The 17,848-nt window shown below is 39.0% G+C and overlaps 1 protein-coding gene across 6 annotated transcripts in view; it reads left to right on the top strand.

The window, feature by feature from the left end:
* NOTCH2 (notch receptor 2) overlaps positions 1–17,848 on the top strand; it is a 212,622-nt gene that overhangs the window by 79,648 nt on the left and 115,126 nt on the right. For 5 of the 6 annotated variants that reach the window (XM_060401816.1, XM_060401813.1, XM_004002392.6 and 2 more), the window contains exon 2: positions 5,987–6,068. Coding sequence is in view for 3 of the 6 variants with exons in the window: in XM_004002392.6 (XP_004002441.2) it covers positions 5,987–6,068 (82 nt within the window). In the remaining 3 variants the exon portion in view is untranslated. Of the gene's footprint in view, positions 1–5,986; positions 16,183–17,848 lie in introns of those variants that run through there. The other variant, XM_060401819.1, reaches the window with a different exon arrangement.

Raw genomic sequence — 17,848 nt, 5'->3', positions numbered from 1 at the left:
TATATGAGATGGATATTTATCAAGCAGCCCCAACCAGTAACACTGAAGAAGCTGAAGTTGAATGGTTCTGTGAAGACCTACAAGACCTTTTAGAACTAACACTCAAAAAAGATGTCCCTTTCATTATAGGGGACTGGAATGCAAAAGTAGGAAGTCAAGAAACAGCTGGAGTAACAGGCAAATTTGGCCTTGGAATGCGGTATGAAGCAGGGCAAAGACTAATAGAGTTTTGCCAAGAAAATGCACTGGTCATAGCAAACACCCTCTTCCAACAACACAAGAGAAGACACCCTACACATGGACATCACCAGATGGTCAACACCGAAATCAGATTGATTATATTCTTTGCAGCCAAAGATGGAGAAACTCTATACAGTCAACAAAAACAAGACCAGGAGCTGACTGTGGCTCAGATCATGAGCTCCTTATTGCCAAATTCAGACTTAAATTGCAGAAATTAGGGAAAACCGCTAGACCATTCAGGTATGACCTAAATAAAATCCCTTATGATTATACAGTGGAAGTGAGAAATAGATTTAAGGGACTAGATCTGATAGAGTGCCTGATGAACTGTGGAATGAGGTTCATAACAATGTACAGGAGACAGGGATCAAGACCATCCCATGGAAAAGAAATGCAAAAAAGCAAAATGGCTGTCTGGGGAGGCCTTACATATAGCTGTGAAAAGAAGAGAAGTGAAAAGCAAAGGAGAAAAGGAAAGATATAAGCATCTGAATGCAGTGTTCCAAAGAACAGCAAGGAGAGATAAGAAAGCCTTCCTCAGCGATCAATGCAAAGAAATAGAGGAAAAGAACAGAATGGGAAAGACTAGAGATCTCTTCAAGAAAATTAGAGATACCAAGGGAACATTTCAGGCAAAGATGGGCTCGATAAAGGACAGAAATGATATGGACCTAACAGAAGCAGAAGATATTAAGAAGAGGTGGCAAGAGTACACAGAAGAACTGTATAAAAAAGATCTTCACAACCCAGATAATCACGATGGTGTGATCACTCATCTAGAGCCAGACATCCTGGAATGTGAAGTCAAGCGAGCCTTAGAAAGCATCACTACGAACAAAGCTAGTGATGGTGATGGAATTCCAGTAGAGCTGTTTCAAATCCTGAAAGATGATGCTGTGAAAGTGCTGCACTCAATATGCCAGCAAGTTTGGAAAGCTCAGCAGTGGCCGTGGGACTGGAAAAGGTCAGTTTTCATTCCAATCCCAAAGAAAGGCAATGCCAGAGAATGCTCAAACTACTGCACAATTGCACTCATCTCACATGCTAGTAAAGTAATGCTCAAAATTCTCCAAGCCAGGCTTCAGCAATAGGTGAACCATGAACTTCCAGATGTTCAAGCTGGTTTTAGAAAAGGCAGAGGAACCAGAGATCAAATTGCCAACATCTGCTGGATCATGAAAAAAGCAAGAGAGTTCCAGAAAAACATCTATTTCTACTTTATTGACTATGCCAAAGCGTTTGACTGTGTGGATCACAATCAACTGTGGAAAATTGTGAAAGAGATGGGCATATCAGACCACCTGACCTACCTCTTGAGAAACCTATATGCAGGTCAGGAAGCAACAATTAGAACTGGACATGGAACAACAGACTGGTTCCAAATAGGAAAAGGAGTACTATACAAGGCTGTATATTGTCACCCTGCTTATTTAACTTCTATGCAGAGTACATCATGAGAAACGCTGGGCTGGAAGAAGCATAAGCTGGAATCAAGATTGCCGGGAGAAATATCAATAACCTCAGATATGCAGATGACACCACCCTTATGGCAGAAAGTGAAGAGGAACTCAAAAGCCTCTTGATGAAAGTGAAAGAGAAGGGTGAAAAAGTTGGCTTAAAGTTCAACATTCAGAAAACGAAGATCATGGCATCTGGTCCCGTCACTTCATGGCAAATAGATGGGGAAACAGTGTCAGACTTTATTTTTGGGGGCTCCAAAATCACTGCAGATGGTGACTGCAGCCATGAAATTAAAAGATGCTTACTCCTTGGAAGGAAAGTTATGACCAACCTAGATAGCGTATTGAAAAGCAGAGATATTACATTGCCAACAAAGGTCCGTTTAGTCGAGACTATGGTTTTTCCAGTGGTCATGTATAGATGTGAGAGTTGGACTGTGAAGAAAGCTGAGTGCCAAAGAATTGATGCTTTTGAACTGTGGTGTTGGAGAAGACTCTTGAGAGTCCCTTGGACTGCAAGAAGATCTAACCAGTCTATCCTAAAGGAGACTAGTCCTGGGTGTTCACTGGGAGGACTAATGCTGAGGCTGAAACTCCAATACCTTGGCCACCTTGTGAGAAGAGTTGACTCATTGGAAGAGACCCTGATGCTGGGAGGGATTGGGGGCAGGAGGAAAAGGGGACTACAGATGGCTGGATGGCATCACCGACTAGATGGACATGAGTTTGCGTGAACTCCGGGAGTTGTTGATGGACAGGGAGACCTGTTGTGCTGCGATTCATGGGGTCGCAAAGAGTCAGACACGACTAAGCGACCGAACTGAAGTGAACTGTAGCTTAAGATGAAAATTCTGGAAAAAGTTACTCCTTTTGTGAGTGACTAATTTCTCTGAGTATCTTAAAACAATGCTTTAAGCATGATTTCTTTGATTAGTATGATTGAACATTTCACTTTCTACTCTACAGATATAAAGCTGCTTTAAGTTTTATGAAGTTTAACTGTTTTACATTGGTAAAAAGTAAATTGAATTTTGAAATGAGGTCTTTCCCAATCTCACCATCATGGTTTTGAGTTATCAAAGTTTTTAGTTCTGTTTTTATGACAAATAATTGCAGTATTCTTTTAGAAATAGCCCCTGAACAAACTAGTGTCCAAATTTTACTCTTTTTTATTGGTTGTTCGTTCATTTAGGCACTATATTGTCATGTGCATCATCCAAGACTTCCAATGTATTATACATTCTTAGGAAGTTCCTTAAAGTGGACTATCATGCCTTAATACAGCTGTTGTCTCCTAGTGTGGTTCCTCAAATTAGCAGAATTAGCATCACCTGGGAATTTGTTAGGAATGCAAATTCCCAGACCTGCTTTAGACTGATTCCCTCACAAACTGTGGGAATGGAGTTGGACAGTTTGTGTTTTACCAAGCCCTCCAGATGATTCTGATACACACTAAAGTTTGAGAATTGTGGCATAGTAAATGTTAAAAGTTCAAGGTAGCATGATCCTGCAGATTAGTCACATAGCATTAATTATTAGCCTTGTAAGCCCACCTCCTTTTTGGTCACTGAATTTGACTGGTTCACTGAGACTAGGCTATAAAGTTATTTTCTATATTGATTCCCACATATTGACTTAAGGTTGTTTATATTTCTCTGAACCTGTCAGTGTAATGATTTGCCAGGACACTTAATAGGAACAGACTGATTTTTTTTTTCTTTCTTTCTTTGCATCCGTGGCTTTCTGAGTCACAGGTGTCTGGCTTTTTATATCCTTCTGGATAAATCTCTCTAGGCACCAGGCATGGCACTCATATTCTGTTAATGAGGGAGCGGTCACTGTTGGATCAGAGGGGACCCTCCAGGAGTATTTAGTTCACCACCATTTGACTTACAGGTTGGGAAATTGAACCCCCATGAGGTTCTACTTTTCTTGCAGGGGTGCAGTTCATTTGTGGTCAGGACAGGGTTTCAGGACTTGTGACTCTCTCTACTGCACCAGGATTCCTGCAGGGGGAGGACAGAGCTGTGGCTTGCTCTGTGCCTGTAGGACATTCCTTTCCTACTATGAGTTTGCCTTTTTTTTTTTTAAGAAAAAAGCAAATAGAAAAAAAAGTCAGGAAGTTCTCATTGCAACTAATAAAAGTGTCTAAAGAGAATAAAAAAATCAGTTTGAGAACTTTGGTATGGAGGAAATAACCTGACATTAACTGTTTTAATTATAGTTGTTGCATTGGGCTTATCAGTGTGGGAAGAGGGAGCATTTGAGCCCTACAGGGAAGTGGGATATGGACAACAAGATGACCCTGTTCCTGCATATGCCTGTTCGGACTACAACCTAGTGACTGCTTGTGTGATCCCAACAGCTGTCACGGAGATGTGGCTGGATTCAGTAAAGCCCTGCAGTGTCATAGCTAGTGCTAGGGTGGAATGCCCCAGGAAGTGGTCTCTTCAGCTCCTTGGGCTTCACTTTCCAATATGTGGGTTTAATAATACCTGTTCTGCCCAATTTGAGAAGAAAAATGTCATAGTAGGGAGCAGCATATTACTGTGTTCAGAGGACGGACTCTCTCATGAGATCCAGACTCCGTAGGTTCAAATCCTGGCTCTTTAACTCATGGTTGTGACAATAAGTAGGTCACTTATGCTTTCTGTGGAAATGAGTTTAATGAAATTAACTACTTCATAGGGTTGTGGGGAAGATTTAATTAGTCTGTGTAAGTGCTTTAAACAGTATTGTTGTGTGTTAACTATTGTTGTTACTGGTTTTAAAAAATATTATTACCTTAACAGATGAGATTTTTATTTACTTTCATCAGTTTGATGTTGATAACAGTAGTGGGCAAGCAAAGGGTTCTCATGCAGTAATCGTTAGTAGAGGAGTTGTTCTGATATCTAGCTTGTGCATGGGCCCTGCTGTGAGAAGAAGCTAGTATCACCCAGAAGGGCAGACCTAGAGCCTCTGATGTTGTAATTTATTCATAGAACGATATGCACACTCTATTCATAGAGTGATATGCACAGAGGAAACTCAAAACCAGGGCCTTGTCGGTTTTGCTTTCAGGTATTTTTACATGAACCATCCTAGGAGATGACTATCTTCATAATCTTCCAGAAAATGTTTCAGGATTTCCATTTTGGTTTTTATTGTTTGACAAGGCTTCTTTCTGTCTTGCCTTTCTAATTGTTACTAGGATTCTTGATAAGCATTTTGGTGATGAAAATTCTAACTCTAAAAGCTAAACGATCAAGGTATTGTAACTGTCCAGCAAACAAATGGCAGCCTTTGGGTAGACTTCCTCCTCTTTTGGCTGAACTCAATGAAAGTTTCTACTATTGCTGTTTATTTCTGAGCAGTCTCTTTTTGAGGGAATTAGGATGGTGAAGTGCCTTTTTACTGTGGGAATGAGGATTCAAGAATTTGAGAATTATTATTTTATTTATATATATATATAAAATTAACTTTTCATTTTTTTTACTTTGATATCCCCCCTCGTCTACAAGCTCTATTCATGGTCTGCTTCCCATCTTTGTGTGAGCCTCTTGAAGTTAGTTAGAGATTATGTTTTATTTATTTCTCTATGTTTTCTATTTCCACCTTTTCTTCTGGATCCTAGTACAGCATCTGCTACACATTGGTGATGGTGGTTTAGTCGCTAAGTCATGTCCGACTCTTGCGACCCCATGGACTGTAGCCCACCAGGCTCCTCTGTCCATAGGATTTTCCAGGCAAGAATACTGGAGTGGATTGCCATTTCCTTCTCCAGGAGATCTTCCTGACCCAAGAATCGAACTCAGGTCTCCGGCATTGCACATTAGGCTCTCAAATATAGTTTATTGATTGAATATTATTGATGTTTCTGGTTACTTCTTGAAGTGACATGTTTTGAAACTTCACGTGAAGGCTTAAGTAATTCATTGATATCATGGTGACCTAGTATCTACGGTCTTCCTGAATATTCGTCGATGAATCCTTACATTGCTTATCCGAAGTATACAAATCCCAAGATGCTTGTGGTATATCGTGGATTGGATAGCATAACTTTAATTCTCTCAGTATCATTGGGAAAGGGATGTAGTAGCCTAGAGAGAGAGAAGCACAGAGAATTAAGAATGCCATTCAGGACCACAGAGCAGTTACTATGGGAAGAGACTCTTGGGATGAGCTTTTCTGTGGCCCCAGAAGCCAAAAGATAAAAAGATGCCCTGAGCTGGATGTTTCTTTAATGTCTAAGAGTTATGATTAGTGTCTTATTTCTAATGTGCATTTGTTTTTATTTTTAGCATTGCAGTGTCGGGATGGCTATGAGCCGTGTGTAAATGAGGGAATATGTGTTACCTACCACAACGGTACAGGATACTGCAAGTAAGTTTTTCTCTCTCTCTTTTTTTTTTTTTTTCATTTTCATATATCTTATTTTTCCTCAATAGGAAATTGGGCAAAATTTGGTTCTACTATCCTATACTTAATACTTCTGTGAAATGTTACTGGTTCACTAACTTTCCTGATGTAGTTTTTTGGAAGATGAGGATTTGGATGTCAGATAAATGGTTAATAAGAACTTACTGTCTTACCCTTATCTTTTTCATCATGATAAAGGCTTTCAGTGAGTAGCTCGTGTGTGTGTATGTGTGCTTAGTCATGTCTGACTCTTTGTGACCCTTTGGACTGTAGCCCACCAAGCCCCTCTGTCCATGGGATTTTCCAGGCAAGAGTACTGGAGTGGGTTGCCTTTTCCTCCTCTAGGAGATCTTCCTGACCCAAGGATCAAACCCATGTCTCCTGTGTCTCTTGCATTGCAGGCAGATTCTTTACCCACTGAACCATCAGGGAAGCCCAGAGAGTATATTCTTTAACATTTTTCAGTTTAATCGTTAAGAAATCTTTCAGTTAAGAAAATTTCAGTTTTCAGATTAGAATCTATTCTCAACGTGTTAGCTCTGATATTGTTTTTAAGTTAGACCAAATGCATGTTAACTTTAATTCTGCCTACCATAGGTAAATATTATAGCCATGTAACAGTTTTTTTTCCCCCCTAATGTAAAATATCCAATTCTGAAGGAGAGTCTGTGAGAGAAGAAAATACATACATGCCTGTAGGGATGGAGTAGGGAGTAGGGGCTGTGGGTGAAGGTCATTATATGGATTTAAAAGAATAAGGGTTAGGGTTAGGAAATGGCAGCCCACTGCAGTATTTCTTGCCTGGAAAATTCCATGGACAGAGGAGCCTGGCGGGCTACAGTTCATGGGGTTGCAAAGAGTCAGACGTAGCTGAGCATGCACACACTAGCCACACTAGAGATGAATTAGGATGAGGAATAGGACTAGGGAGTATAGGCTCGTTCTCAAGAGTGTTTCTTTTCTTCCTGTCTAATCGTGAAGTGTAGCCATACTTTTTGTTTGAGGAAGCCTGTGAGGTATTCTTTTAAATTGCTTCTCTAGATTTCCTATGGATAACTTCCCCCACTTCTACCTCAATTGAAAATTTTTGATAGGACCATGTATCCATTCTATTTCTTTAATAGAAAATAAGATTTGGTAATATGACATTTATCTTCTTTAATACTTTTTTTGGAGTGTATTTGTTCTTTACTTTGGTAGAAGTATGTGCTTGATAAGCATTTTAAGTGATTTTATCTAACATAGTTTTGTTTCTTTTCTGGATATTTAGCTGAATAACTTAACTGTAATAATTACATTTGTTCCAATCAAGTCTATTCTGACACCGGGATTTAAGTTCTTTAATGTTATGAACAAGAATTTTTCCAAGTCAGAAAAAATTTTCTTCACCAAAGTGAAAATATTTTAAGCTGTGATGACAGTAAAGCTTAACAATAGGTTATTTGGATTGGAATAAAGATAACATTGGAAATGAAATTTTTTATGTAGCTCATTATAGGCTGTTCACTTAGTTTTTCTAGCTGGGAAAAAAATCCAACCAAAAACATGTGATGTAGTCTCCTCTAAGAATGGAAACACAACTGGAGATAATAAGGAAAGGAACTTAATACGTTAGAATTGGCCGCTGAAATCTTGTTTAGTCTCTTTTTGGCATCTGGTGTCTTAGTTACTTGCTTCATTCTATTATTGAGCTATCTCGTGGTAGTTAACCCATTATATTATAATCATTTGTTGATAATATTTGTTTCTCCCACTAGAGTATGAGAGGTCCTGGTCTTGTACATTTTCAGTCTGGTATGTAGCTAGTTCCCAACAACATGTTTCTTGAATCAAAAAATGCTCAATAGGTATTATCATTCACTTGTTTATTTATTTATTTATTGAAGGATAATTGCTTTACAGAATTTTGTTGTTGTCTGTCGAACCTCAAAATGAATCAGTCATAGGTATACATATGTCCCCTCCCTTTTGAACCTCCCTTCCATCTCTCGCCCCCATCCCACCACTCTAGATTGATACAGAGCCCCTGTTTGAGTTTTCTGAGCCGTACAGCAAATTCCCATTGGCTATCTATTTTACATATGGTAACGTAAGTTTCTGTGTTACTCTTTCCATACATCTCACATGTTTTTAAATCTGTTTGTCTTAAATAAGTAGAGCCTGGACATTTCCTCAGAATTTTGTTTGCTTCATGTAGTGTTCAGGATGTCGGTACCATACAGAGAGGCAATTTAGTTCTATTTAGAGATAATTCAACTTGGTGACTTATGTAGGGAGAATTTCAAATACTTTCCAAGTGTTAGCCTACATATTTGTGGTCTGACATGGGGAGAGAAGATTCTAGAGGAGACTAAACTCTGAGCACATACCAGGAATGGACACTAAGGGTCATTTTGGGAGAGAAAACAGATCTGTGAGTCTCAGGCTCTCCAACCAAGGTGAGAGAGACGAAGTTGCCCCCAGTTTTCGGAAGAAGCATTGCTAGGAAACAGGGGACTCACTTTGTGATCGACAGAAATGGAGCTGCCAGAATTCTGTTGCTGAATACTTGCTAATTATTGATGGTGTGGATTGCTTATGGTTATGGTTCTAAATATAGTTCCTAGATATCCCTCAAATGGCTTCCAATCCTGTTGTGAGGGAAACAATCTTCTAGTGAAAAGCAGAGTAAGGGGAAAAATGGGTAAGGCCATCTTCTGGGGAGACTAGTGTGGATAACAAAGCTTGTAAAAAGTGATTGTTTCTCTACTTCAGTAAAAGTAATATTAGCAACTTCAGGAGCAGAAGAATCAACATAAGTGGACACAGGAATGCAAGAACAATATCAGGGATGCCAGGTCACTCATCTACAGTGGCACCCCAGCCAACATCCACAGAATGTTAAGCAAAATTTAAATAAAAATAACATCTACTTAGCAGACCTTTCAGTATATCTTCACCACCTTTTATTTTTTTTCCCTAGGGAAAGAAATTACTCCAGCTTGCTCAGTAAATATTATTTCCACAAAATGGTATATGAATATTAGAACACTTAGAAGATTTATAAAAATCACATTTATAAAAATCACATCAGATATATAGGACTTAATGACTATCTTTTTATTCATGAGATTGCTTAGTGGATTAAGGAAAGAGAGCTGAGGCCAAACTTCTTTTACTGGGGTGAGTGGGTGGGAGTTAATGGAAAATGTTTTAAAGTAGAAGGCAACTGACTGTCTCTTTAAAGAGCATAATGTTATTGACTTAGCTAAATTATAATGGTTGTTTATGGAAATTATAGAAATCCTTGATAAGATCACACTGACAGATGAGGACAAGTACTTTTAAAGGTTAGTTTTGTATACAGCTCAACTGTTTTTTTCTAACTGTTAAGTATTCTATCAGTCTGTATTAGATTGGGAGCTAGACAAGAAGAACCTGTGTAATCTTGCATAAAACTCAATTATTGCTCCTAAATAGTTGTTGTCAGCTCTTAATAAAGCCCTCTCTCACTACACAGAGAAGACATTTCATTCTCTCCCTTGTCCTACTGGGAGGTGTAAATATATAATTAAGTTTGGCTGTCATTAATCACTTTCAAGTTGTTTTCTCAGGCTTTCAAATATAAACCATTCCAAATCCCACTTTGATTAAAACTCATGGGCAACTCAAGTTCACTAGAGTGTTGGGGGTGGGTGAGGTTACAATTTGCAAAATTCACAAAATGTGTATTTTTAAGGACACAGTATAGTTATTTAAAGTCCTTGTCTGCCAGTTTTTAACATATGGGTCGTCTTTGGGTGTGTTTCCATCAACAGCTCTCTCAGTTTCCCTTTACTTCATGTTTATGGTGGTTTCATTGGTTTTGGACATTGCAAGTGATACGTTTTAAAATTCTACTAAAGAATGTTACTGGAAGATCAGCTTTATGCTATGGAGGCTTGTATTTAGGTTCTGGTATGGTGGGTCTGTTTTGCTCTTAGTCTGATAGTGTGTCTTAGTCAAGACTTGGAGTCTGGATACAGACCTTATTCCCAAAGTATGACCCTTCAGTGAATTCAGTGGAAAGCAAGAGGTGTCTACCACATACTGGGGTGTATCTCAAGCCCCTCTAATTTGGTAGGACTTGAATTCAAACCTCTGACTCCCTAAAACCGTGCTCAGCTTTTCAGCCTTCCAGCTCTTGCTTTCTGTTGTGTTCCTCATATCATCTTGTTGTGGAGTTACATGACATGTTTTTTAACATGTCTGGTTACAAAACTGGTTCTGTCTGGTCCAGGATTTCTCTTCCTCAGTTTTCAGAGGAATTTTGACAATTCCAGATACCTTTGACGACTCAGCTCTTATAGGACTTCCATTCACCTGTGCTTCATGAACTGGGGAATACCTTCAGGGAAAAAGGTATATAAGTGTAGGTTTCATATATGTAGTTTGTTTTTTTTCCTTCAAGACCAATATCGCTTCTAGTTTCTGCCTGCTTTGATTGCTCTCTGGTACCTTTTAATATTTTGTCTGAAGTTTATAATAATTATAAATGAGAGAGTTGATCTAAGTTACTCTGCCATTACTGATGCTGAAGCTTCAATACTTTGGCCACTTGATGTGAAGGGCTTACTCACTGGAATAGACCCTGATGCTGGGAAAGATTGAAGGGGGCAGCAGAGGATGAGATGGTTACATAGCATTACTGACTCAATTGACATGAATCTGAGCAAACTCTGGGAGATAGTGAAGGACAGGGGACCCTGGCTTGCTGGAGTCCATGGGGTTGCAAAATACCACACACGACTTAGCCACTAACAACAACTCAGCCATTACTTTTAACAGTATAAAATAAAATTTTAAGAGTTTTCAAAGTTTTCCACATATCACTTAAGAGGTAACTAGCACAGTATTTGTGAAATAATAGAAAGTCACCATGAGTTATATAGCTTCTGTGAATAGTTGATTCCTTTTGAGAATCTCTACTTTTTGCCAAAGTATCTAAGTAGAAACATTTTAAAGTAAATTATTATAAATAAAAAATGTTATAAAACATAACTGTCACATTTCACCTAAAATTTATCTGTTAATGCTAACAAACATTAAACTTAACTAACAGTTTTCCTTGCCAGGATTAGGAAGGAGTGTTGGTGGTCCAGGCCTCCAAAAGCCATCCAAGAAAACCAGAGCCATTGCCTTCTTCATCCTCTTGAGAGAAGGAAATAGCAACCCACTCCAGTATTCTTGCCAGGATAATCCTACGGATAGAGGAACCTGGTGGGCTACAGTCCATGGTGTTGCAAAGAGTCGGACATGACTGAGCAACCAGGAATAGAGATACTCAAAACATTCCAGAGCCTGACTTATAGTATAGGATGCATCACCAGTGTGTTGTGGTGGTACTGCCCTAGAAAGGCATTTTCAAAAGTCATGCCTGACTCAGCATTTTCCACTTTCACTCACCTTGCTGGTGCACTCAGCGCTGTTCAGGGGCAGTATCAGATCAAAGGAAGGCACTGGGAAAATATCAACTATTAAATCACTTTCTCTTTTCCTGCTGAAACTGGTTTTGCCAGCAAGGTTCCTTCAATCTTGATAAATAATATTTGAAGGCAGTAGTTCAAAATTAATGCAAAAATTATGATTAAAGTATGTACATTTAAAAAAAGATGAAATCAGAACTGTTGATTTTTTTTTTTTTTTTTTGCCCCAGGCTCCTGTATGGTTAGTTTGGCACTGGTGAGTAAAGTAACATATTTGAAAGAGCCCTATTTGGTGACATGGAAAGGACAAGTTTTCATGTCAGATAGACATGAAGTTAAGCCCCAAGCACTGTCAGTAACTAGATCTTTGGCAAGTTAAAGAGTATTATACTAGCTAACATTTATTGAGCATTTATTACTTACTAGCCTCTGTGCTCAATTAAGCTCTTTACATGTATTTTTCTAGTCCTCAGGTAAGGTTGAGCATGCTCAGTCGCTCAGTTGTGTCTGACTCTGTGACCCCATGGGCTGCAGCCCCCCAGTCTTCTCTGTCCATGGAATTCCCCAGGCAAGAATACTGGAGTGGGTTGTGATTTCGTCTTCCAGGGAATCTTCCAGGCCCACGGATTGAATCTGTGTCTCCTGTGTGTCCTGCACTGGCAGGTAGATTCTTTACCACTGAGTCACATGGGAAGCCTCCTCATGTAAGGTAGATAATTTTAATATCCCTGTTTTAACAGTGAGTATATGAAAACTCAGGTTAAATATTTTGCCCAATATCACATAACTCTTTAAGTATCTGACCTGAGGTGTGCTCTTTGAAAATGTACTGTTTCTCTGAGTCTCAGTTTGCTTATCAGTAAAATGGGACAAAATTACCTATTTTAAAGTGGTAGTTTAAACAGGATCTTCTGAAAAGGCAGTGTGGAACATTTGAAAGTGCATGAAAGGTAGCTTTTCAGATCAGGATTATGATTAAAATTCTATATAGTTTCCTTTAAAGTAGAGACATAGATAGGCCTGGGTAGCTCATAATAGTGGTTTGGCCAAAATTTTGTTAGGGTTTTTCTGTACCATATTATGGAAAACCCCATATGAAGTTTTTTGCCAGCTGAATACATGGGCCAGGCTTGGCTAATGCTGTGTTTCTGAGAAGTGGCCTTGACCATGAGAACTCAGTGCAGTTAATGCAGATGAAATATAAGAAGAGAGCAGTGAAGGTGGGGGTGGAGGATATTGTGTGCTAACATGCTTTTTAGTAGAAAAAATTAAACTTAAAACCTTAAAACTTCTCCCGTTTTTCCTAATGGAAGATGAGCAAGTCCAGACAGATTTTATGCAGCTGTGAAACTGAGACAGGTTAAATTCTACCACTTCTGATAAATGATGCTGCCATCACAAGAATCACAAATTGTTAAATGCACAGCCTTATGCTTGCAGTGTGAGTTATAGACATAGAGATGTGTGTCCTGTGAGGCTTTCTTTGTTTAGGACTTGGGGTCTGGACCTTTCAACAGAACCATTTCTAAGCTGTTGTTCTTATTAACATTTATGTCCTTGAAAAAATCCTTTAAGAAATATGTTGTGTCCCTGAGGAATTTTTCATGAGGTATGAAAAATTGATTAATAGCTTCTTATCAATATATAACAGCAGAATTCCCGTGTTCTGTTCAACTGATCTTTATATTCTTTAGGTTAGAAACTTTACAAACTTTGGTGTTAGGTGGAGAAGTAGAAAAAGGTGGTTCTTAGGCTCTGCTTGTATCCTTTTGCCTGTCTTGGGTCATTGCCAGTAAGTTAAACTGACTAATCTTGGCCTGCAAATCTGGCACAAATAGTTAGGAGTTTAGCTAGGCTTCTTTCAGCACAGTCCCCATAACACAGGTTAACTATAATCCTAAGTAAAATTTCTTTCTCATTGTTCCATTGTGTCATGTCAGCACCATTAATTTCATGTAGTAATTCCTTTATCCCCCTTTTGTTTTGACTAAGCAGGATGAGAAATATTTCTCTTTCATGATCTGGAGTAACTTAATTAAATCCTTCATTTAAAATTTTGGCTATCTATCTTTTATCAAGGCTAGCAAGATTGAATACAAAGGGTTTGAGGAAGTCAGAATGTGATAAAATGTAATTATCTAAAAATTTCCAAGTACTTTTTTCTCTGTTAAGCTAGCTTAAATGTGTGGGCGTGATGAAGCTTTTCATTAAGCCTCCTTCTCAGCATCCTGAGCTAGGAATTTTGTAGCTAGGAATGAAGTTTAGTGTTTCCTCCACCCCCATCCCCCATTGTGTGTGTGTGTGTGTGTGTGTGTGTGTGTGTATTATGTATTTTGTTTTCATAGTTTTTTAGTTGTGTTTTGTTTTACATCTCAGTGTCATTTATAGTTTCTCTGGGGCGTCCCGAAGTTTTCTATACCTTATTCACTCATCATCAGTAATCTTCACTAGCACTTCATCCTCTGTGTCTGAATATGTATTACTGACTCTCATAGTGATGGCTTCAGTCTTCTCTTATTAATGCAGCTACCTTCTGTTTAAAATGTTCTTCTCCTAAACAATCTTCTGCTTGGATCCAAATGAAAAGGCCTTTATGGAAAGAAAGTGAAAGCAAAGACTAATAAAGGCGTTATTTAAATAACAGGTGGCATTACTGAGGATACATATCCAACTGGAATGTTATATCCATTTTTTCTTTACGTAAGTTTGAGGAGAAAGTAGGTGTTAATGAGAAAAGAGGCTGATTAAACCTTCTGTAGAGTAGTAGCATTTAGGGCACGGAGTCTATGTGGATTCAGGCTACTTTTCAACCGGTACTATACGTATAGTCCTGTATCCTCAACTCTGAAAGTCAGACTCTAAAGACACTTTTTAGGATCATCACTGTTTGTCTTAGCCAACTCAGGCTGCTATATAACAAACTGCCAAAGACCAGGTGGCCTAACCAACAGACATTTATTTCTCATAGTTCTGGAGGCTCGGAAGTCCACAATCAAGGTGCTGGCTTCCTCAATTCCCTATGAGGACTTCCTGCTTTGTAGCCAGCCAGCTTCTCTCTATATCCTCACATGGTGGTATTAATCCCCTCATGAGGACCCCGCCCTCTTGACTTGATCTGCTGAGTTATTTCGCAAAGTCCCCAGCTCCAAATAATATTACATTGGGGGTGAGGGTTTCAATATAAGGATTTTGAAGGGGTACACTCAGTCCATAGCCCTCTTCAAAGGAAAGTTTAATTTTCATCAAACTGGTGTTTATTGAACTGGCTACCATGATTAAGCACTGTGCAGGGTATTGTGATCAAACATAAAGGCTGGGGAGACCTGTGCTGTCTGACTTTCTTATTCAGAAGTAGCTAGACCTCAGGAGTGTCTGCTAAGGAGTGTTGTGTTTCTCTTACATAAGACATGGTGGCAGTTCTCTGATGTCTTGCCATCTTATTGGGGAGATGAGGCATACACATACATACACATATATGTATACATACATACATATATGTAATATATGTATGCATATGAACTGTGGAGATTGAGACAAGGGAACGACTGCTATGGAAGAGTAAAATCAGAGAATATCTTGTGGTTCACTTACAATCTGAGAATAAATCTGAGAATATTGACTGTGTCTTAGGAAATGGATAGGCAGAAGGATGGAAGTAGAGAGACTGAGGCGACTGGAAAAGGCTGTGACTAACAGAAATAATCATTACCAATATTGTCACTGTTTTTTCCTTAATGACATAGTTTTAAAACTTTTTTTTTTTTTTACATCGTGGGTGTTCTCTGTACTTCAGTTTGTGTGAGGTTTTGCTCAACTAGCTTGTGGATTTTTAATCTGTTTCACAATGACAGCGAACTGATTTGAAAAATCATTCCTTTAGCACATGTTGGCTTGAATGCCTGAGATAGGCTGTCTGGATTAAGGCATGAGGAGGGAGACCCAAGGACAAAGAAGAGGGGGCAGCTGGGAGCAATCATCTCTCCTTCCCTCCACCTTTTGGCCTTGACTGTTGAGTCTTGTGCTGCTTCCAGAACAGAGTGGCCAGGTAGGCTTGTAGACATCGTTTACAGGGAAAGTCAGAATTCACAATCTCTGAGGCAAGAAAAAAAAAAAAGGGTTAAGAGGAGTGATAGAAAAACAGAGATGTCAGGAGCAGGATCAGTCTTCATATAAGGCATAGTGCATTCTTGATTTGAGGCATCCCAACCTCAGATCTCTTCTGTCCAGCATATTATTGTCCTGATGCAGTTCATTTCAGGCATCCAGAGTAAGCAAGCATCTGTTAGACACATCTCTGGTTACCCCAAATTAGCTCGTGTCCTTTTCTGCTTGTTTCCTCTGATTATATAGTACACATCCAAACCCTCAATTATACAGAATAAACCAGAGATGCCTATTCTGTGTGGAAAACATTTAATAGTGGTTATGATTCCTTTGCCTAGACCATGCCAGTGACTTGGCCATTTAACCCCCTGTCCCTTTAAAATTTTGAAATGCTGGTGGTTATTGTGTAAGCCGGAGACATCTCCTTAAGGAATTATTTTACTGGGCAACTTGCCTCTTCTGAAATCTCACTCAGCCTGAAAAGTACCTCAGGAACCTTTTTGACTTTAATTTTCCTCTTAGCTGCATTTGTAAGTAATATTTGTGGTATCTCATTCTCTGTCTCATGTTGTTAAAACTCATGGCCTTGAATTTCTGGGTCGCTCTTAAAAAATGGACAGAACTTGATTACTAATGAAAAGTTGACTCATTTCCTCCTAGGCAAAGGCTGACACTGACAATCAGAGTTTATAATTAGTTTTTAGAGAAGCATACTCTCTAATTATGGAACATCACCTATTCTTTCTTAAATTTTATAAAGATTAATGAGAGCATTATGAGTTGGGGAAATGAGTAAGATAGGTACTTATGCTGTGTTGAGATGATGTATAAAAATTATGTCTGGAAAAAGGTCCTACATGAATTTAATTAAGTGGTTGATTCCCTGCAAGCTTAAATTTGGTGCATCTCTTCCCAGACACACAGAGTCATTTTCAGTCTTGTGTGATTTGTCAGTGGGTCAGAGTCCATAAGGGGAGGGACTGCAGTGTCTACCACTATTCTGTGCTGAGGAAAACAGGCTTTCATGTTGGCCACATGACTTGGGGAAGAGGCCTTTCTTTCCCTTTTCGGCTCACGGTTCCTCTTAATTCTCCATATCTTGTTTAAATATATCGCTCTTTCTCTTTCGCTTATTCTTTGCTTCCTTATGCTTCCTGCAGGGGTTAGCTGAAAGTGTGGGTTGTGCAACAGTTCCTTTATACAAGTGTGTATTGAACTGTCTGTGTGCTTAGAAGGGTGAGTTAGGTAGCATGAAGAATGTAGAAGAAGAGGCGTGTGCACAGTTCTTGCCCCAGGGAGTCCCTGCTTAGAGTGGGTTGATGGTCAAGACAGACACAACCACTGAGCCCAAGCATTACCATCAGCTAACATCATTGCATTCTCGGGCAGTATTGCTGAAGAAATTCAAAAACCAAAATTGTAGAGTCATCAAACTCAGGAGGTGGAAGGGATTTTGTCGAGCACCTTCCCCACTCATCTTGTTTTATAAGATGAGGAGCCCAAGGCTTAAAGTGGCCAAGTGACTTGTCCTGTATTACATAACTGATTGGAATGTAGAGTGGGACTAAAAGCTGCTTCTCGGCCCCCTTTAGGTGACCTAAAGATTCAGCACTATTTCTTTTCATTCTTGGTACCAGCTCTCAAGGGACTGCTGTTCAGGGTGAAAACAGAGAAGGGGAAGAGAGAGAAAAGCAGAATTAAAAACAAACAACTTACAGCTTTTATGAGGCAGTTTGAAAGTCCCAGAATTTTAACTCTAGCTATATATTTTATTTTTTAATATTCCATGAAACAAAACAATGTAGAAATTCTTTTGAGTTCCTCCTAAAGTAGGTCTTTAATCCTCCTAAAGGATATTAATATCCACGGGGGCTATAGAACATACCTAAATGGAATCATACAATTTTAGAGTTAAGGGTGTTATTAGAGGTTATTTGGCCTAGCATCTTGTTTTAATACATGAGGAGACTGAGGCTCAGAGAAGTAAAGTGGCTTTTTCAAGATTCACACCTAGTGGAAGAACCAGGGCTTGATATAGAGGAAAGGTCTGTGGGGAGACACTCAATCAAAAGCTCTAAGAACATGCTCAAGTCTTTGGTGAGAGTTTTTGTAAAATAATATACTCGCTACATTTTTATTCTCATTCAGATAAGAAACAGACTCATTACATATCTATCTACCTACCTGTCTTCAAGT

The sequence above is a fragment of the Ovis aries genome, chromosome 1, assembly GCF_016772045.2.
Source record: "Ovis aries strain OAR_USU_Benz2616 breed Rambouillet chromosome 1, ARS-UI_Ramb_v3.0, whole genome shotgun sequence".
Lineage (NCBI taxonomy): Eukaryota > Metazoa > Chordata > Mammalia > Artiodactyla > Bovidae > Ovis > Ovis aries.
This window is presented reverse-complemented; position numbering and strand designations above follow the sequence as displayed.